At 49.0% G+C, this 22,060-nt stretch overlaps 1 protein-coding gene across 12 annotated transcripts in view; it reads right to left on the bottom strand.

Moving 5' to 3' along the window:
- Nucleotides 1-4,349: 4,349 nt before the first annotated feature.
- The window catches only part of LOC144115172 (uncharacterized), a 41,931-nt gene continuing 24,220 nt past the window's right edge, over nucleotides 4,350-22,060 (bottom strand). For all 12 annotated transcript variants that reach the window (XM_077649389.1, XM_077649380.1, XM_077649381.1 and 9 more), the window contains 4 exons: nucleotides 17,636-17,867; nucleotides 10,561-10,675; nucleotides 9,004-9,141; nucleotides 4,350-6,095 (listed from right to left, as the gene is read on the bottom strand). In XM_077649389.1, coding sequence (XP_077505515.1) covers nucleotides 6,026-6,095; nucleotides 9,004-9,141; nucleotides 10,561-10,675; nucleotides 17,636-17,858 — 546 coding nt within the window. In that variant the 5' untranslated portion in view covers nucleotides 17,859-17,867 and the 3' untranslated portion in view covers nucleotides 4,350-6,025. The remainder of the gene's footprint in view (nucleotides 6,096-9,003; nucleotides 9,142-10,560; nucleotides 10,676-17,635; nucleotides 17,868-22,060) is intronic.

The raw sequence follows: 22,060 nt of genomic DNA, 5'->3' as shown, positions 1-22,060 counted from the left end.
CGGTTCCTCTGAAATTACAATGTTCCCCGAACAATGCTCACATTTATCACGTTCAGCTTGCTTATTCCTTTGATGTTATAGTAGACGTTACACGAAATCAAAGCGAAAAACTGAGGACGGAAGGGCGAAAGACGCGACTTTTTGCATTGAAATACACAGCAGACACCGAACATCCGAGACATGCCATCCAACTTCCGGTGGCTTCACTTGCGCCCACTTAAAATAATAATAATAATAATAATAATTGGTTTTGGGGGAAAGGAAATGGCGCAGTATCTGTATCATATATCGTTGGACACCTGAACCGCGCCATAAGGGATGGGATAAAGGGGGGAGTGAAAGAAGAGGTGCCGTAGTGGAGGCTGCCGGTATAATTTCGACCACCTGGGGATCTTTAACGTGCACTGACATCGCACAGCACACTGGCGCCTTAGCGTTTTTCCTCCATAAAAACGCAGCCGCCGCGGTCGGGTTCGAGCCCGGGAACTCCGAACCAGTAGTCGAGCGCCCTAACCACTGAGCCACCGCGGCGGGTGCGCCCACTTCAGAAAGCGGGAATGTGGCATCCAGCCACCTAGTGGAGATCAGTGGTTGCACCATCATCAGACGCACTTCTCGGTCACATCGAATTTCCTGCCCGCCGCACGCTTGCCGTTTTCGACAACACCCAGCCGTGTCATGCCTTATTGTGCAAAAACTGCAACGCTCGGCATCAGCACACGAAAGCCCCATGCCTCTGAGAGCCACAATGGAGCTAGTGATACTGATGCCGATATGGATAACTCCCGTGATAAGCCGCCGCCTCGGGCGCCATCCGTGGCCGGTACATGGATGCTCATTTGCGCATGCGTAGCCTCCGCGATCATGCGCCCCGGTGCTCGCAGCCGGAGCTGATCGCAGAGGCCACGGCGCGTGCATTTCGAAGGTTATAGGGGACACAACCTGGGCCAGAGGGCGCGGCGGACGCCAGTGAACAGCGCCCTCTCCGAGCGATTACTCCTAATTGGTCGGGCAGGACGACGAGCTTCGCCACTGACTTGTGTGTGTTGCCTGGCCCGCAAGTGAAGAAACGAGTTTCGCGCGCGCGCACTCGTTATTTCTGGCTCGCGCTTCGGCGCCGTTGAGTGGAGCTTGGTTCGCGCGCGCTATGCTCGCTCCGCTCGTGCATGGACGCCGTTGTGAGAGAAGAGCACGCCCGCTCGAGGGTTTTCCGCACGCTTTGACACTGCTACGAAAATTTTGCGCGCGCTTTCGTGGTAGAGGGAGCAGCTCGTGTGCGCGGCGTCAAGCAAACAGTCCAAAAGGGCGTTGCTTTCGTCACGCCCTAGTTTTGTGCCCAGAGCGCATAACCACGTGGTGTACGAAGTGAAAACTGAAATTTAGCCTACCTTCCAACGAAGCTGCGGCAAGAATGCGTTTCGCGTTTTTTTCTTCGTGTCTTCAAATAGTGCTAGCTCGTCTCGATCTGCTTGCTTCCGCCGTGCGTGCTGGTGACATGCTTCTGCTACCTTTTCCATTTGCGCGGTGTTTCAATGTATTTGGCGCTATGCTGCTCACCCCAGTGTCACAGATCAAATCGCACCGCGTTTAGATTTGTGCGAAATACGATAGCGTATTTCGCAATATAGGTGCGCATTAATGAATCCCATTCTGTTGAGCTTTGATAGTGTTAGCATGTGCGTGCGGCTGATGCCACCAATATGGTAACGCATTGCCGTTCCTACCGGTGTCGCGCTTGCTTAGGCGCTTCTGCCATATGGTCGTATTTACAGCATATGGCGTATTTACCATACCGATATCTAAAAATTAGAAACGGCTTTGCGCACAATCTACGTACAGAATTAGGACATTAAACTCACAAACCGCTGGCACAACTCAGTTTTGATGCGCATCGACGGGGCACGTAACACTATTGCGCGGCCGCCCGAGGTCAAGCTCAGTGTTGCTGGCGTTACCGAAAAAAGTAACTAAATACGTTACTGGTTATGTAAAGAAAGGAGCGCGTTACCGCCCTACATTACCTACAAAAAGGTAGCGCGTAATCGTTACCGAAAAAAAAGTACCGTACATTACTTTGCCGTTACTTCACAGCCATAAATGTTAAGTTTTCGTCACCTTAAGAACTTACGATAACAATTTTATAAAGCTCACATTTCCCAAATAACAACTAGCCTAAACAACGGTTTTACGCGATATCCTGATTTAACGAGAATACTTTGCACAAATGTGCAGGAGATTAGCAATGTTACAGTAGCCTAAAGATGCCTGTAGAGTTACATGTGTTCGATTATAACTGTGTATTACATGATGAAGCCATCTTATGAATGTGGCATTAAACACAAAATGACACTCCATCATCAATTTTAACTTCACAAAGAAAATATCACTGAACTCTCAACAAAATTAAAGTAATTCTGAAAAATGTGATGTTCCATCATCAATTCTAACTTCACAAAGAAAATATCACTACTCTCAACAAAATTAAAGTAATTCTGAAAAATGTGATGTTCCAAAATGATCGGCATGCTTCCACTCTCTAGAAAGTTGTGTGTGAGAGTGGTTTGGGAAGGGGAGGTAGGTCAAGGCAAGTGTGTGAATGCGTGTTCGTGCAGGTGTTTTGTGCTTTATGGCTATTCCGTCTTTTTTTAGTAGGGTGCATTGTCAAGGGCAGCTGTTTTCTGGCATGCATGCGAACCCCAACACGGGTTGTCGGGAGCACCTGTGCATTTTGTTTATTTACATCACTTTAGGTGCTCTGCGCTTCTTTTTCGAAAAAATGGGGCGGAGTGGGGCACAACTGAAACAAAAAGTAACTAGCAACGTGGCACCTCCCGTTACCGAAAAATGTTAACGTAAGTACGTTACCCATTACAGTTCCGAATTGGTAACAACTATGTTACTAATTTACCGAAAAAAGTAATGCGTTACCGTTAACGCCATTACTTGTAATGCGTTACGGACAACAATGGTCTAACTACAGTGTAATTTGCAGAGCCACACTGCTACACGTGTGTACGACAGAGACACAAGGTTAGTTCACATGTGGAATCGTGTCTGCCATCTTCGCCTTCGCAGTTGTATGCGCTGCCACTTCACATGGTGTCGGCCGAGTAAGTGCACATATATTAAGTGCCCGCCAGCACACTCTCCTGTTGCTGCCGGTGATAGATAAGTAGTACTATTTTTAATCAATACTGCAGCGCGCGATAATGCACCGGTACTTCGCATTGAACGATTCCTGCCACCTGGGTAATTTCTGTTGACAGCACACACGTCAGTAAGCAAATGCGTCATTCCATAGAAGCCCACAAGTCAAGCAAGACGCTTCCCCACCTTTATGCAACCACGGTGCCGCGTGCCACTTCGATCACCGCGTAAAAACTGCCCAGCGATGGACATAAACGGCGCACTGTGCAGTCGTCAGGCTGTGCTCGCATCCGCCGCGCCCGCGAGGAGACGGCTACGAGGAGCATGCGGAGGAAGAAAGCGCGCGCAGCACGCGAACACGGCCAGTCAGAGCGCCCCAGCGCCGTCGTGCCCTATCGACGCTTCAGAATTCCGCCGCTACGGGAGGAGCACGGCGCTGTCGTCGCGCGGCAAAATTTAGGTTGGGGTCCCTATTCCCGCATGGGTCACGGAAAGCTTGGGTGCGGCCTTTACAAGGATAATATTTTTGGTAATATTTCCTTGGGGAAAACGGGATGCGCCCCATACATAGGTGCGACCCTTACACGCGTTTACGCGGTAATCGCACTGCTTGCAGCTAGGCGCATGAAAGGTGAGAGCGGCGACTACGTCAATAAACTTGCTTAAACCATGCATATTCCACGGGATTATTAGAGGGGTCAAGCAGGCACAGCCTTCAAGACAATCTACCCGCTTACATAAGCAAGGGCGTTAAGGGTGAGGTTCATAAGTTCAAAATGTTTCCTCCCAAAAATCGTCCACAGTCGTTATACTTCACAGCAGGCTTTAAAAATCAGTCACTGGATTCATGCCCAACAATTCTGGACAAGAGCGCTTATGTGCGGGAAACAGTTTACGAATGCAGTTTATTCATATAATTAGGATTCCAGCATACCGATCAAAACACCCGCCGACCACCCGACGGCAGTATTGAATTTTCTTTTGCTACTAGCGTTTTTGTTATCGTCAAAAAGAGTTTCCTATTGGTCTTCTACGGCAGTGTTCAATGCGATCGATGGAAACACACCAAAAGAAAGATTTTGTTACACATCCGAAGATTGAACCATTATTTTGAATATTTCCATAACAGCATTTAACAATTTTTCAATATTCAGAACTATTGTACAAGAGCGTTGGACATGTATACCAAAACTCTCCGGTTAACCTTCTACAGCTTGAAAGGTTTGCCACGAAGTCAACATTGTGGCCCCTGAATTGTTATGCTTTTTTTTTCAGTTTCTCGTCAAGGCCCTGGTGCAAGGCCATTCTGAAAATTGGCTTATCCTCATTCAAGTGCCAGTCAGCAACTGCTCCCTACAGCTATTATTGTTTTACTGACAATTTATTTGAGCATCAGTTTCCTGTATTCTGCCCACCACCCTAATTTCTTAAGAATATTTCACTATCCTTGTGGCTTTACATTCCTGGTTTTAGAATGGTGCAGCACATTGCTGCTACTCACTCTACAATGGTGATGCTGCCACAAAGCTGCAGGCATGATAACATCAACGAATGATTGTACAAGCCCACTATCGTCAATGCAACCGTTGGGAACGCTAGGCTCTTTTAGAAGAGTTACATCACCATTCTGGCAAAAAAGAACCGAGTTGTCCTCCCAAGATTGTCTTCAACTCCCCAGCAATCTATGGGGATTGCTAATCCAGCAGCCTAAGAAAATTTTTTCCCCTTTGAGAACACAGTGAGGCCTCTCTGATGCATGGACGATTGAAAGCACAATGCGCACTGCAATGCTTTTGGCATCAATCAAGTGTAGCGAAACTGAAGATGCTCCACGTTGGACTTCACAGTTACTTCGCAGATCACACTCACAGACACGCTCTCATCTAAGGAGATATACAAGGGTGCTTCCCACTAGCTCCGACGGCCCGCCAATAAGACTGACACTAAAAATTATGGACGTGCTTATTTATCATTACGCGGTGGCAGTGCACTAGCATTGGGCACATGCCTTGCTTTTCTTCAATTGTACTACGTTTCCTATATTTTCTTAAATACTTTGCTTTCAAACTGCTGAGCAACTTCGCCGCACTCTTTGCTCAGTGGTTTGTCATTTTTAATCTTGCTGACCTTTTATAGTCATTACTACTTCTTATCAATTTTTTTTGTCCTTCACATGGTAGCCACCTTTTGGACTCACTTCTTCTAACTTACAAGTGCAGAGGGTTCCTTTTCCCTGCCCATTTTGCCACGACAACCATGGCAGGTGGAAGGTAGTGACATGTGGCTCTTTCCACCAGCCAGGTCGCGAGAGTCAAGTGTACACAACACAATGCCGCCGGACAACGCCGGACACTTTTTCATGGTGGGGCTTCAAATGCACACGCATTCAAATACATCAGGCACTACAAACTGCGTACGAGGAACTGAATACAAGGTTTGGGTGGCTAATTTCCCAATATAAAGTTATAGACAAAAGTTCTGGATATGTCGATTAGCGGGAAAAAAAATTTCCGCATTGCCTCACCAGTCAATCAGCTCTTATTTCACCAGTGGATGCAGCACGTGTGTCCTCTTGGGATTCAATGCTGTTCATTAAGGTTTTGGCCAACTGCACAAAAACTATTTTGCATCGAGCCTGCACACCACAGGCTTTAGTGCACGGCTAAGTAATAATCACACACAGAACACAATTTTTTAGCACGCAATCAATGTTACGCTAAACGAACTACAAAAAAGTACGAAATTTGCCAAGACGTGCAAAAATAACGTGCATGGCAGCACAATACGCCATCGCCATGAAGCGATTCCGGGTCGAAAATTGAGCGACATGGCTCCTAAGTCTCGGAAAACCATCGCTCCTGTGGGCTGAAGTGTGCGGCTACGATGGCGGCTCCCCTCTGGTCCCTGTACGGAAGCCACGCAACAGCCGTGTCCAGCGTGGGAGGCCCCTGCGCGGCAAGGGTCCAACACATAGCAACACAAATTCACAAACGAGATTTGTCATGCGGTCTCCACACAACACTTGCTTCGATCCGATAAATTGTAATGTGCGAAGCAGCACTCGGTTTACCTTCCACACGCTTACCAGCACACAGCTTAAAGCACCAGTGGAACATCTGGGAATCTAGGCCAAGCGTTCGATCCGGGCCAGGCCGCGCTGGCTTACTCAGTAACATCGCTAGGTTCTGCATGCTACTGGCGATACTACAAGGCCATCATCGAGGCGGGTCCTACATATCCGGAACATCCCATTTCTGTAATTATTTTTCGTGCTGTTTCTTGCACAAGAGATGCAAGATGACCAGCTCAGCTGTACTAACTTGAGCTGAAGAAGCCACTGAATAGAGAGGCAGCCAGCAAGATTTTTATACCTCTTGCCTGAATGTCGTGGCGAGGTTCAGGGCGAAGGGTTACAAGGTGTCGTGGACCACAGTATGAAAAACATATCGGTTGGAGCACAACCTTCCTTTGAAAAACCTCACAAAACCCATAGCCACACAAAACCTCCCCACAGTATTAGAACCATGACTGAGGTTGAGGCTGAGCTACTTGCTACACAATTTGTACAAAATATACAGACTACCTGGCTTGTTTCTGGTCCATGCCCGTAGCTTGTTTTGCCTCATGGGCGTTCCGAATCTTTCCAAGGTGACTGCAGGTCTTGATATAAGTGGTCCGGAGCACAGATCTTCAAGAAGTTAAACAAGAGCCACACTACATGGCTTAAAAGGAGACCCTTTTCGCTGTATATTAAAGCGATAGCGCTAAACTTTCATTCTGCAAAAAATCTGGCAGCGGCGGTGGCGTAGTAAGTGAAAAATCCTCGGAGAAGCAGCCTAAATGAGCCACCTAGGTCAAGTGACCTAGTGGTGTCATCACAGCGTCCCCACCGGATTGTGAGAAAATTGCCCAGCGTGGCAGATGGCAGTTCAATTATTAATTGGTCGCAAGACAATGCTCGGGAAGAGCAAGCTGGATCTCGAGCCCCACTCGTAGCAGCACTTGCATCGCTGGGCAGTTGCGCATAGCTTAACTGCTGCACTACTGCGCCAGGGGTTGCATGAGGGCTCCCAGAGATCAATGAACGTAAAGTTGAGGATGACAAATTCCATGGATACAGGCATTACCTGATTAACACTATCACATGATACCCTTAAGGTGGAGGTCAAGTGTCCCCTCCAGGTTTCTTTTAACAACAGTGGCACATATCTATAAAAAGTTGCATGTATCTATAATGGTTTCAATGCAAATGCTGAGACATGACGCAAAGTAAACGCGGACGCAAGCGCAGTGGTGTCTGCGTCCAAGTCGTTCTTGTCCTGTGTTCTGTGCCAACAGTTACGCTGGGCCTACATAAATATGTATACTGACCATAGGAATGAGCATCAGAATAAAATTAGCAAAAGATACTAATCGATTTATGGCATTTAATGTCCCAAAGTAACTCGGGCCATGAGGAACGCTAAGGCTCTGAGGGCAATGAGGGACGACCACCTGGGGTTCTTCCCAAGGTGGCCGAAATTTTCAGAGCCCTTCAAAATGGTGTTACTCATAGCCCGAGCCGCTTTGGGGCGTTAAAACCCATAAACCGATTCGTATTTGTTGTCAAAGACCAAATGAGACATTAATGACGTAACCGTTACAAGATTACCAAATACAACAAACCAAATGCGCACAGAAGACATAAAGCTTTCTTTACTGCAGAAGCAGTGCTACTGTCCATCACGAAAACGCCGCTCTGGTTGGCAGAACCCTAGGGGGCGGCAGCACACCCACCAGCACCCTGCCCCACCTCAGCCCACTAGATAGGGTGCAGCCCATCTATGCACCACCACCATTGGTCATCCTCCCCATCCCTGCCCATCGCCACCCTTCAGAGGCCTCATTCACCAGGGAACTCTACTTTCCAGATGCACTGTACACCACCAGCCCTCCTACCTCCCCCTTCCACAACGCCTCAGCCCACTGGAAGTCTAGGCAGCAGGTGAACAAATATGCAATAGGCAAATTGAATTCATAGAAGCAGTGAGTAAATCAGTTGCCCTCCAGAAGCCCCATTCACCAGCCACCTCCCTTATCTAGGGGACTGCCCCCCCCCCCCCCCCAACAGCCAACCTTCACCCACCTCTCACCCCACCTGCACCTTCCACTCAACCACCCACCGCTACCCACTCACCTCCACCCTTATTCACCCGTCAGAAAAATTCTCGGCTTAGAGCAAAACCATTCAATAAAATGAAAACATCAAAGTAATAATATTGGGTAAATAAATGCTTTTGCAGATTTGTTGCCTCATTTTTTCCTATTCAAACTGGCAGCCAACTGTACAGAACAGAAAACTTGTCACCAGATGCAACAAGAAGACTGCACACCCTAAAAGCACCCAATAGAATCACAGAAGACCTCCAGCATTAAAAAAAAAAAACAATTATATTAGAAGCGTCAGACAAGAACACAAAAAGAAAACACTTATAAAAGTAGCAAGTAGGTAATGCAGCTGAATGCTACGTTTCCATTTGTTCACTTAGATTAATTTTAAACAATCCTGCGACATTATTTTCTGTGTCACTGTTTCATTTTCTTTTTTTCTTCAATAAGTAAGCTTGATGCAGTTAATAGCATAGGCTAGGGGACATAAATTTGTGCATTTTTCAATATTCTACAAAAATATTCCACAACCTCCTCTTGTCGCACTTTCCACACTGCCTCAAATGGGAACTTTCCTAGTTCTGAGCGCGGCTATTTTCACTTTTTTCTGTAATGCCACAACGATACTGGCATTGAGGATGGATAAGTGCACAAAAAGCACATTCCGTATAACACCTCAGGAAGAGCCATTAATGACTTAAACGTTACCAGTTTTCGTCAGAAGTTGTAGGCCCCTTCCCACTGCAGGCAGGCTGACGTGAAACGTGGCTCGAATGCACCGCAGATGCACGCTTCGAGCTGCAGGAGTGCGCCCACGGACAACACTCGCAGGCCATTCTTTTTTTCCTGCAGTAAATCAAATTCACTTGCATTATCTTGCATCTTTTCTTTCTTCACGGTGCACTATGAAGCAAACTGAAAGTCAAAGGAGAGTAAAAGTATATAATGCAATTAGCGTAAGAATCAAAACAAAATTAGGAGTAACTATGCACTTGTCATCTGTATTATGCCTAAGAACAACAAGGCTTAAAGGGGTTTCAAAAAGCCTTGTCAGCCCATTCCTCTATTCCTTTTTTCCCTTTCATATCTTGGTCACTTTATGCGTTGCTTATGATGACATGCTAGCTTCGTGTTATTTCCCTTATGAAAATAAAGCAGCACAATCAAAAGGAAAATAAAAAATTCAGAGTCCCCCTCTCTGCATTACAAGTCATCACAGTCATTTGTTCGCCAATGCAACAAGTGCTGCTAATACCGTACTAATAAGTATGCTTTCTTCCCTTTTCAGCACCCTTCAGGCTTGTTTTGCCATATGGTTTTTGCATAAAATTATACTTAACGCCTTCTGATGACAAGAAATGCAGCCAGATGGCAGTGAACATTAACATCCGCTTTCGCCCTTAAGATCTTCATTTGTCCACAAGAATTTATTATCTTTAGTACTGAGGAGAACAAGGATGAGGAGAATGTAAAAAAGTTGGAGAGCACTGCAGTCTGCTATGTTAGAGAAATGCAAAGTCATTTGAACCTCAGGAACACTTTTGCAAGTCATCGTTGTCATATGACACCTATAGAGTGACCCTTGGATGATGTCGGCAACTTTTCTTGCAAGTCATCGTTGTCTGACATCAGAACATATTGGGAACACACTTTACTGTTGCACACACCAAAACGTGTTGACTTCTTGCCCCTCTAACACACTAGAACAGAAGACCCTTCATGGCATATAAATTGCGTGCCCGCCTGGCACACTTAAGCCCAGGGTTAGAACCGAAATCCTGGAGCATTTCTTTTTTCTAATGGTAATTTTCTTGAGGACATGCTCTGATGACACACTATGCTGACAGCTCCTGTGACCGCCACCCATGAGACAAGAACTGTTTTCGCATTAAAAACACGGAGATTTGATGCATTATGTTTGAATTTTCATTTCTCACGAAATAATGATTTTTGAGACTTCTCACTGTTTAACAGGTCCTGAATGTTTTGCACGCTTCTTGGATGCTCAGTGCACGCTAAGACAAATATGCGTACACTAGCGTATGCTAGTGTGCTTTATTCTGATCTAATATATGATACCGCCACAACCTGAATGCTCAATGCGACGTCGCTCACTGCCACACTGGGCCTGCATGGGAGTCCCACGACGGCGCCGAGCTGCTCTAGCATTTTAGTGACATCATGCTTGAAAGGCTGCAGCCCCGAGCCCCTCTTAAGCATTAGCCTCCGGAAGCGGTGTTGCACCCAGCAGGACTTCGGACTCACCAATTGATGGCCATGCGATGTGGCTCCAGGGTCGCACTCCTGCGGCTCCAGGGAGCTTGGGTGGCCGCCAAAGGACGATACGCACACCAGCAGCCATGGCTGCCTTGTCCCTGGTCTAGCAAAGCCACGTTGCGTGCCAAGCATATAAATTTTAGGAAACGCGAAGATGACTGGAGTCAACATGTTAGGGGACAAAAAGTGCACAAATGATTCCAACAACTAAATCAAATAATTACAGTACAAACACAAATTAACCTGCTCCGAGAACTAACAGGTAGAGGATATATAAAACGAACTCTCAATGCAAACGATTCTGCAAACATAGTGGATATTTCGTAAGGAGAATTTAAACATGTTGTGCAGTTAACTTGGGCTCTCAAGAAAAGGTGTCAGCAATACGTGTGAAAATTTATTCCCCCAGAGCTTTTTTTCCATGTCCTGTGTTTTCCGCATGAAGCTATATATTATCCAAGGAATTTAAACATCTGGTGTCTTCAGCTAAGCAACATGCTAGTGACTAGAAAACAACCTCAAGTCAACTAAATAGAGCTGTAAGGCGGGGGTTAATTTAAAAGACCTGTGAGGAAGGGAGCAGCGGCGAGAACAATCCGAGGGCAACCAGGTCGGGCACAGACACACATGGCGATAGCAATACGGCTGACGCGCAGGGCCATCTTCTTCGTTTTCACGAGTTATCTGCTTTGTCTGGGTCATCATCTTCTTCACAATCACCCCCGGGGCGAATAGGAGCCATCCTGGCGACTTATGGCAACTGCAATATAGAGGGGTTGTAGTAAGGCTTGAGACGCTGGATGTGAACTGTCTCGCGGCCACGGCGCCGGAGATCCGGAGATGGCGTGAGGGGTTCGACGACGTAATTAACTGGAGATGTGTGCTCCAGGACACGGTAGGGACCGTGATACTTGGCGAGAAATTTCGAGGAGAGTCCAGGAGTACTAGATGGTATCCAGAGCCACACAAGCGCACCAGGAGAGAAGTGCAATGTTGTGTGAGCGTTGTCGTGGCAGAATTTCTGGCGATGACGGGCGTCAGTTGTGAGTGACCGGGCGATTTGGCGACAATCTTCTGCGTGTTGCGCGGCTTCGGAAACGGGTATATTCGGAGGCGTCAGGTTGGTAAGGCAGAATGGTGTCTATGGTAGCAGATGGATGACGGCCGTAAAGAAGATAGAAGAGAGAGAAGCCAGTAGTAGACTGCTGGGCGGTGTTGTAGGCGAACGTCACATAAGGGAGGATGAGATCCCAATTCGAGTGGTTGGATGCGACGTACATACAGAGCATGTCTCCGAGGGTGCGGTTAAATCGCTCGGTGAGGCCGTTTGTCTGCGGATGATAGGCGGAGGTGGTATGATGGATTATGTTGCACTGGCAGAGCAGGGCGGTGAAGACATCGGACAAAAAGGCGCGTCCGCGGTCGCTAAGCAGTTCACGAGGTGCAATGTCTGTCACTGTGGCAGACGGAAGGGCGGCGGTTTCGGCATATCTAGTGAGATGATCAACCGCAACGATAGCCCAATGGTTGCCGGCCGCAGTATACGGAAGCGGGCCATAGAAATCAATGCCGATATGGTCGAAAGGGCGTGGTGGGCAAAGGAGTGGCTGCAACTCTTCAGCAGAATGGTGAGGAGATGGCTTGTGACGTTGACAGGTGAGACAGGTGCGTACGTATTTAAGTACGAAGGTGTACATGCCGCGCAAGTAATAGCGCAGCCGGATGCGGGTGTATGTCTTGAAAACTCCCGCGTGACCAGATTGTGGGTCAGCGTGGAAATAGGCGCATATGTTCGTGCGCAGGTGGCGAGGAATAACGACTAACCACTTGTGGCCGTCGGTGCTGTAGTTACGACGATAGAGGAGGTTATCGCGAATCACGAAGTGGGAAGCATGGCGGCGGAGAGCACGGGATGGAGAAGCAGCCGTGGGGTTGGAGAGAAAGTCGAGAAGAGAAGCGATCCAGTGGTCAGTACGTTGCACTGGGGGCATGTCGCAAAATGTGAAGGGACAACGGGGAGACGTCAGAGGTGGAAAGGCTGGCGATCTTGGCTGGAAGTGGGCAGCGGGACAGGGCATCAGCGTCTTGATGCTTCCGGCAGGAACGATAGACCACGCGGATGTCATATTCTTGCAGACGAAGAGCCCACCTGGCAAGGCGGCCGGATGGGTCTTTCAAGGAAGAAAGCCAACAAAGCGCATGTTGGTCCGTCACAACGTCAAAAGAGCGGCCATAGAGGTACGGGCGGAATTTGGCAAGGGCCCATATGATGGCCACCCTTTTTCACTGACGGAGTAATTAGTTTCAGCCTTCGTAAGTGTGCAGCTTGCGTAGTCAACAACGTATTCATCAAAACCACAGATGCGCTGGGCGAGTACAGCGCTGAGACCGACACCACTGGCGTCCGTGTGGACCTCGGTAGGAGCGGTCGAGTTGAAATGGCGCAGTATGGGCGGCGCTGTGAGGAGGCGGCGCAAGGTGTTATACGCATCTTTGCATGCTGGAGACCACATCGATAAGTCGGAACTGCCAGACAGTTGTGTTAAAGGCGCAGCAATCGAAGCAAAGTTGCGAATAAATCTCCAAAAGTAAGAGCACAGACCTAAGAAGCTGCGCAAGTCTTTGACGGAAGTGGGTTTGGGAAAGTCTGCGACAGCGCGAAGTTTAGCTGGGTCGGGACGAACGCCTTGCTTAGAGACGTGTCCTAAAATAGTCAGCTGACGCACAGCAAAACGGCATTTCTTCAAGTTGAGCTGCAGGCCAGCGTCAAAAAGGCAGGTCAAAACGTGCTTCAGGCGGGATAGATGGGTTTCAACGTCGGGGGAAAAGACGACAATGTCGTCGAGATAGCATAGACACATTTTCCACTTGAGTCCACGCAAAATGGTGTCCATCATCCGTTCGAAGGTAGCAGGGGCATTACAAAGGCCGAATGGCATCACAGTAAATTCATACAATCCGTCGGGGGTCACAAAAGCAGTTTTGGGACGATCGGCCGCTTCCATGGGGACCTGCCAGTACCCAGAACGTAAATCGAGGGAGGAAAAGAGCTCCGCCCCTTGCAAACAGTCCAGAGCGTCATCTATGCGGGGGAGTGGATAGACATCCTTGCGCGTTATCTTAAGGCGGCGGTAATCGACACACAAGCGTATGGAGCCATCTTTCTTTTTCGCAAGGACAACAGGCGATGCCCAAGGGCTACTTGAGGGCTGAATGACGCCGTTTTGAAGCATTTGGTCGACTTGCTCTGTAATAGTCTGGCGCTCGGTTGGAGACGCACGATAGGGGCGCTGCCGCAGCGGCGCGTGGGCACCAGTGTCGATGCGATGGGTGACGGTGGAAGTTCGGCCCAAGGAAGTCCGGTGAGCATCGAAGGAGGAGCGAAATTGATGAAGGAGGGCGAGAAGCTGTGTTCTGTGCGGCAGGGGAAGATCAGCGTTGATGGAGCACAAGAACAATTCGGTAGAAGAGAGATCTGGCATAGAGGCAGGAGGTCTGAGCGCGTTCATGGCGAGGAGCGATGTATCGTCGGTCTCCTCGCGGATGAGCAGAGATGCGATGGGCTGCACACTGCCGAGGCATTCACCAAGGCGCAGAGCGGTAGGGCAGGAAAACGGGTTAGAAACCAAAAGTATCGAAAGGCCAGCGGAGACAGTCAGTACAGCGTATGGCAGAGGGAGACACTTGCGGTGCAGAAAAGTATGGCCTGGAGTAAAGAGGACAGTGTCATCACCATAGAGTCGCAAGACAAGTGTACAAGAACAGAAGAGCACGGGGGAATGTCGATGCCTTTGGCGGCGAGGGTTTTAACACTGGCAACAGGAGGAGTGGCGTCCAGAAAAGGATTGGGCAGAGAAGAGAACCCGACTTCCTTTCGAGCACAGTCGATGATAGCTTCATGGACGGAAAGGAAATCCCAGCCCAGAACAACAGTATGGGAACAGGAAGGCAGCACGACGAATTCTATCGTGTAGAGGGAGTCCTGAATCACAACTCGAGTGGTACACGCTGCGGACGGCTTGATGTGCTCAGCGCTGGCCGTACGCAGCGACAGTCCAGCAATCGGCGTCTTTACCTTCTTCAACGAACTACAAAACTTTTCGTCCATAACAGAAATCGCAGCACCGGTGTCCACAAGGGCCGAGACAGTATTGCCCTTGACAGAAATTTCGATCAGATTAGCAGGGGATATGTGAGGCCTTGGAAAGTTCGACAGGGACACAGTTCTCGCCTCAGGATCTGCAGCACCTAGTTTTCCTCCTGAGGAAGATTGGCGCGACGTCGCATAGGAGAAACGGAGCGGCGCCTCGGTGAAGGTGAACGGCGTCTAGAAAGGGCTGAACGGTCAGGAGAAAAAGGACGACTAGACAGCGGCTCAGCAGATCCGGAGTACTGACTCGTGGAAGGCCAATACGCGGGAGCTGGAGGAGGTGGCGCGTAGACTGGGAGACGGCGGCGGCAAAGCCGGGCCACATGACCAGGCTAGCCGCAATTGTAGCAGATAGGCCGGTTGTCGATGGTGCGCCAGGGATTCCTGACTCGCGGAGCCGGCCGAAGAGAAGGAGCCACCACTCGCGCAGGTGTTGGAGGCAAAGCATAGGTAGGCGGTCGAGGTCTGGCGACGACGTCCGCGTATGTCAGCGGAGCGCCCATAGGGGGTGGCGTCTGGGCGACAACGTCGGCATATGTCAGTGGAGTGGCGACAGGTGGTGGCGGATGGGCGGGTGGAAGAGCCTCGGCAACCTGCTCTTGGATGGCGTGTCGAATGGCCGGAGCCAATTCTGGAGCTTGCCCTGTAGGGTTCGGCAGAAGAGAAAGCTGACGCGCCACTTCGTCCCGAACAAAGTGTTTGATTTGTTGCAGCAGCGATGAGGTGTCAGCTGCTAGTGTCAGTCCAGCAAGTGACTAAATTATTCGAGGGTGATGTCGAGTCAGGAGCCTCTGCTTCCGCAGCTCCTCGAAGCTTTGGCAGAGTGTGACGACTTCAGCAACGGTGCGCAAGTCGCGCGCTACCAGCATCTGAAACGCGTCGTCGTCAACACCCTTCAAAATGTGTTTAATCTTGTCAGCTTCTGACATGTTGAGGTTGACACGCTTGCATAGGTCAATGACGTCTTCTATGTAACTGGTAAAGCTTTCGCCGACCTGCTGAGACCGTTCACGCAAGCGTTGTTCGGCGCGGAGTTTCCGAACAGCAGGACGACCAAACACTTCGGAGAAGGTTGTCTTGAAAGCAGACCAGGTGCGGATGTCCACCTCGCGGTTCCGATACCACAGGTTAGCCACACCGGTGAGATAAAAAATTACGTTATATAGTTTGGTGGCATCGTCTTATTTGTTGTAAAGGCTCACCCTCTCGTAAGACGTGAGCCAATGTTCGACATCCTGCTGATCGGTCCCACTGAAGATGGCCAGATCCCGTTGGTGAAGGGAGCCGGCGCAGGTAACAGCTGGGCCCACTTGCATGGCTTGATGTTGAACGTCGTGAGGCATCGCAGGTGGCGGGAGAGTACGGTTGCGCAATTCCAGGGCTGTTACCCGGCACCTCCACCAAATGTAAGGCGGGAGTTTATTTAAAAGACCTGGGAGGAAGGCAGCAGTGGCGAGAACAATCCGAGGGCAACCAGGTCGGGCACAGACACACGTGGCGGTAGCAATATGGCTGACGCACGGGCCATCTTCTTCGTTTTCACGACTTATCTGCTTTGTCTGGGTCATCATCTTCTTCACAAGAGCCACAAAGGCCTGCAATAAATTTGTGAATACCAAACAGCCTTCCCGACATGTGGGACTAAGACCACAGCGTTGGTGCAAACGATAGAGCAGCTAAAAGCATGGGAAACACGAGATTTCCTCTCCGGCACTACACTCCTGGAGCAGAGACTCTAAGATATGAGAATGGCATGCAGCCTCCACATCAGTGCCAACCCGCTGTGAGGAAGAGTATACTAGGTAAACTAAACGTGAACCCTATAAAGTTAATTGTGACAGCAAAGAATCGAGCCACACATGGCTGGATGAATTCCCTACTTTTTCTCTTTCTGTCTTTCAGCAATAGAAGGCAGGCATCAGCTCACTGCTCACATACCAACTGTTCTCTCCTGTGTTTGCAAAGTTGGTTTACCTCACGAAATAGCTCCCGGGGTTGAAAGTGCTAGTGAGTAAGATGATTTAAACACAATCACAAGTTCTGTGCATCTGTACCACTACGTTTAGGCCTCCTTTAATACTGCAAACGCATCATTACAAGATGCACAGTGGCATTTCATGAAAGTTGTGCAAAAGCAGAATCATCAGTTGCACCTACATCAGTGCAGCCCGTGAAACTCGTTTCCTGTCTAAATTGGCTCCTGTATGTGTCCTTTTATACTGCCTATACTTACAGTGACATGTCTCCAAACTGTGAACAAAATAAACTCCCTTCTTGCTCTAAAAATGTGCCACTAAAGTTGGCGCATTGCCCAACTGAGCGATCGTGAAGGCAGTGAAATTAGCGATGCCAGCCACTTTTCATCTCCAAGGCGCATTCGACAAACACAAGTCAGCCTGTTAAAGCGCCTTAAAATATTTTATTTTGTTTCGACATATGACTCCAGAGGTCTGTGTTCAACATGCGTCACTTCCAAGGGTAGCTACTCGTGTTTATTTCCTTCAATCTCATCTTGCAGTGCATATGATATTTCAAATAAGTCAGAGAGAAACCAAGGATGTTTATAGCAGTAACCTAAAGAGGTTACTGGGCTTGCTCTAAAATAATTACTTTATTATTTTTCTACGTAATGTTGCTTGAGAATTGTGCTGAGAGCACATTGTAGAAATGAGTGAATATTTGTGCACTCCAGGCATTGAATCGAATAACGCTTTTGCATATACCTTCAAGGCCCAGCACACTATATGGCAACTCAGTAGCTGTGGCGTATTAGTTAGAAACGCTGAAAAATACTCCTTTGGTGATAATAAAAGAAAAATATTAAATTAAAATGAGGATATGTTTTGAAAAATTATTACACATATTTAATGCCCCAAAGTTTATTCCAAACAGGTGCCGTTTGTAGACACTCACCTGGCGCGTCGCTCCAGTTGGGGGTGAATAAGCCGGACAGGTTGAGCCGATACTTGGGCACCATGACCACCGGGTCCGCTCGGGGCGCCAGCATGACGGCTTCCTGAAGTCGCGGCTTCTTGCCGATGAGGAACAGCAGGAGCGCCAGCCTTGGGGCTAAGCCAAGTTGCGGCGTTGAGATACTCCCGTGTAGGCGTTCTTTATGCCGCTTGCAAATAGCCATCTTGGAGTGCTGCATTCAGGTATACCGTAGGAAATGTTACGTAGTAAATAAGTAATTTTAGAATTAGAAGCTGTGTTGTGCATGCATAACATCACGTATGGCCCACTAAAAATTCTGTATTAGCATACAGTGCTGCTGTAAAAAAATACAAGATTGCACTTATGTCTGCTTAATAGCAGAAATGCTATTAATAGCCTTTCTTTCCTTTCCTTCTCCCTCCCTTTTTCATTGTTTTTATTTTTGTTTCTTATTATTTATTTCAATTCTTACTTTTCTCCCTCCATTTTCATTTTTCTATTGCAATCACCTTCATTACTATGGTCACCACTATTATCACCATTGGTATCACAGACTATCACTATCTCTATCATCATCACTGTCATCTTCACTATCACTATCCCTAGCACTATCAGTACCTATCATTATCACTATCTCTACCACTATCATTTCACTATTTCTAGAACTATCACTCTCCACCGCTATCATCACTATCATTATCTCCAGCACTCTCACTATCAGTAATTGTCATTATCGCTATCACAATTTCTTACAATCTATTTACGGTCACAACTATGATTACATATATGTTTCTTAGCAAATGTTGCTTATCAACTTTTACATTTTATTTTAATTACTGTGCAACTTATGATTGACGCCACTCATGAGCAGAGCCAAGAAAGGCTTATGCCTTAAGAATAGCAGACAGTTTAGCATGACACCGTGTAGAATAATGCCGCCAGGTGTCCCCGGGCGGCGCCTTGAGGTCAAAGAAGTGAGACGTGAGTGAGCCCTGTGCTGGCTCACTTGGATGAGGAGGCTGCTACCAAGATACACACCAACGCTAGCAACATCGGGCTTGGTGGCGTCCTCGTTCAACATCAAAAAGGCTTGGAATGTGTGATCGCGTATGCGAGTCGCACACTCTCGCGCACCGAAATCAACTACTCCACCTCGGAAAAGGTGTGCCTCGCTGTCATCTGGGCCACGATGAAACTTCGACCTTATATCTATGGTCATCATTTTAAAGTGGTCACCGACCACCATTCCTTGTGCTGGCTTACCAATCTCCGGGACCCATCAGGACGCCTAGCACGCTGGAGCCTTCGCCTTCAAGAATTTGATTACACAATATTGCCTATAAGTCCGGACGTAAACACGAAGACGCCAACACGCTCTCATGCGCAGCCGTCGAGCAAGCTGATGACAGCGCAGAGGATGACAATCGTTTCCTAGGTGTGATCAGCAGTTTGGACTTAGTGGCAAAGCAGCGTGCTGACGCTGACCTGCGGTTTGTCATGGATCACCTGGAGGGCCATGCTTCTAACGTACCTCGACACTTTTCCCGCCACTCGTCCTCTTTTTGCATTCGCAATGGCGTACTGTTCAAGAAAAACTCCAGCAACGGTGACCGTCCCTACCTCCTAGTCCTGCCATCAGACCTCCGCGACATCCTTTCGCCGCGTCATGACGAGCCCACCTCTGGCCATTTGGGATTTGCACACACGCTCGCTCGAGTGCATCAGGGCTATTATTGGCCTAAACTTGCAAAGACCATCCACCGCTAGGTCAGAGGTTGCCGTGAGTGCCAGCGTCGTAAGTCACCACCGCTCAAGCCCGCAGCTCCAACCAACTGCGCCACCTCGCACACCTTTTGACCAAGTCGGCATTGATCTTCTGGGCCCATTCCCTGTGTCGTCTTCTGGCAATAAGTGGATTATAGTTGCGACTGATTATTTGATGCGCTATGCGGAAACAAAGGCGGTGCCGCGCAGTACATCCTCTGAAATCGCGTGCTTCTTCATACACCACATTGCTTTACGAAATGGCGCTCTGTCCTTTGTCATCACCGATAGGGGCACTGTGTTTACAGCGTAGCTCATGCACGAGGTGTTCCAGCTAAGTCACACAAACCACCGCAAGACTACTGCATACCACCCGCAGTCAAAAGGGCTCACGGAGCACCTCAACAAAACCTTAGCAGACATGCTCGCAATGTACGTCGATGTACAGCAGAAGACTTGGGACGAGATCCTCCCATATGTGACGTTTGCCTACAACACGGCGATTCAGGAAACGACTCGATTTACGCCGTTTCGCCTCGTCTACGGGCGTGATCTCCAAACAATGCTCGATGCCATGCTTCCGTGCCCCCCTCACAACCAGGCGCTCACGCCAGACGCCGAGGAATTTACCCAGCACGCAGAGGAAGCCCGCCAACTGGCTCGTATGCACATCCACCGGCAGCAGGCAACGGATGCAGAACGCTACAACCAACAACATCGCTTCGTCGAGTACCATCTCGATGACAAAGTGAGGGTATGGACACCGGTACGTCGCCCCAAGTGCGCCCACGTTTTTGCTTCCTTTTTTTTGGATACGGAGGGGGAATAATGCTGGCAGTGTCCCCGGGCGTTGCCTTGAGGACAAAGAAGTGAGACGCGCGTGCTCTTTGGAGCTGGAACATTGCTTGATTCCTTACGGCCTGTGCCTAACTTTTTGATTCTGAAACCCATTTGTGAAAATATCATGCAGTATATAATTATGAGTTAAGGTCCTCACGTGCAAAAGCCATTTGACATAAAAGGCCTTTAACATAAAGTCTTTCGGCCTAAAGAACGTCTACCTGAGGTCTTTACTTGGAGTGCATCTACCCTAAATGCCTTTAGCATAAGGCTTTTACGTGAAAGACCTTTACAATGAAAGCATCACTGTGAAGGCCTTCATCCAAGTGAAGGCTGAGGCACACCGTAAAGGCAGGCCCTTACGGTGTGCCTTGGCGGCTAAAAGAGGCTCATTTCACGAGCATGCGATTTTCACCTGTGGCGCTGCGCTTTCTGTCGGTCTGAGACTGGGGAGGGACATCGGTCTAACTGCAGACGGCTTTGCGACATGGGGTCACGTGGGAGCTGTTGCCATGGTGGAAGCAAAAGTATTTATTTAAGCAAAAGCTTTACTATGCTCCCCTCCGTTCTCAGCCGCCTTCACTTCATGCTGCCCTACCTGAAACTCCAGGGCAGAAAAATCTCCAACCCGGATGCCATGATCCGAACAGCATTTAAGACAGCACTGCACATACGCCTAAATACCTCATCCAAAAAACTCCTCCAGCTAGGCCTACACAACACGATAGCTGAGCTTATCGAGGCCCACCGACCGACAGGTACAATACATACGTCTCATGAGAACCACCACCGGCCGACACATCCTACACACCCTTAGTATCAAGACACCAGCCACGGATCCCATACAGCTCCAGGTCCGCCACCAAATTCACCTGGACCTATATTTATTAAACCTCTCCCCAAAAATATGCACTCCACCAACCACGAACCCCGCCGCAGAGCTCGCGCACGTGCACTCCACAAACACTATGGCACGGAACCGGATGCCATGCGGGTGGATGCCTCATGCACGGGTGCGGACGTGTTTGTGGCCATCACGAACCCCTACCTACAACCGATTGCCATTCTTCACATATCCCCACTGCCACTTCGGAGGAGGATGAAGAGGCCACCATTGCCCTAGCCATCACGCGCACGGAGGCCCGGTATATAGCTATCGGACTCTAAAACTGCCATATTAAATTTTGCTCATGGGAGAGTTCACGCCCCTGCATTTCACATACTGAAGTCGCTTGCCGCACACCCACCCCGCCACATGGAGCTCATATGGGTGCCTGCCCACTCCGGGAATCCTGGAAACGAGGCTACCAACGCTTAGCCCGGGGTTCCTCAACCGGGCACCGGCGGCCTCCGATCTAGGGTTCTCACGGGAGCGCATATGTATTCATTAAGTGAACAGATGCAGACCTGCAAAGCCGGGTGTCGGCTCTACCCCCCACCCCATCTCTCCCTCGAAAATTATCACCAGACACTCTGGAGGCGGCTCCAAACACGCGCGATACCCTCCCCTTATATATATACGCTCGCGCTATCCCCAAGACCACACAAACTCCTCCTGTACTCTCTGCCACCACCCCAAAGCCACTCTCGATCATATCCTTTTCCTCGGCTCGGCGGATCCTCCCCCACGGTGCCTGGAGCACTTACCACTTTAGAGGCTTGGGAAACCCTACTGCGCTCCGAGGACCCGCGGCTAAGCAAGCCACCGCCACAGGCCAGGCTACCATGCAGCGTCATGAGCCTCCGGTACATGAACGTTTGAGTGCAGTGTGGCCGTGCACGGGCCCAAGGATCTGCGTG

Source organism: Amblyomma americanum, chromosome 1 (genome assembly GCF_052857255.1).
Source record: "Amblyomma americanum isolate KBUSLIRL-KWMA chromosome 1, ASM5285725v1, whole genome shotgun sequence".
Taxonomy (NCBI): Eukaryota; Metazoa; Arthropoda; class Arachnida; order Ixodida; family Ixodidae; genus Amblyomma; species Amblyomma americanum.
This window is presented reverse-complemented; position numbering and strand designations above follow the sequence as displayed.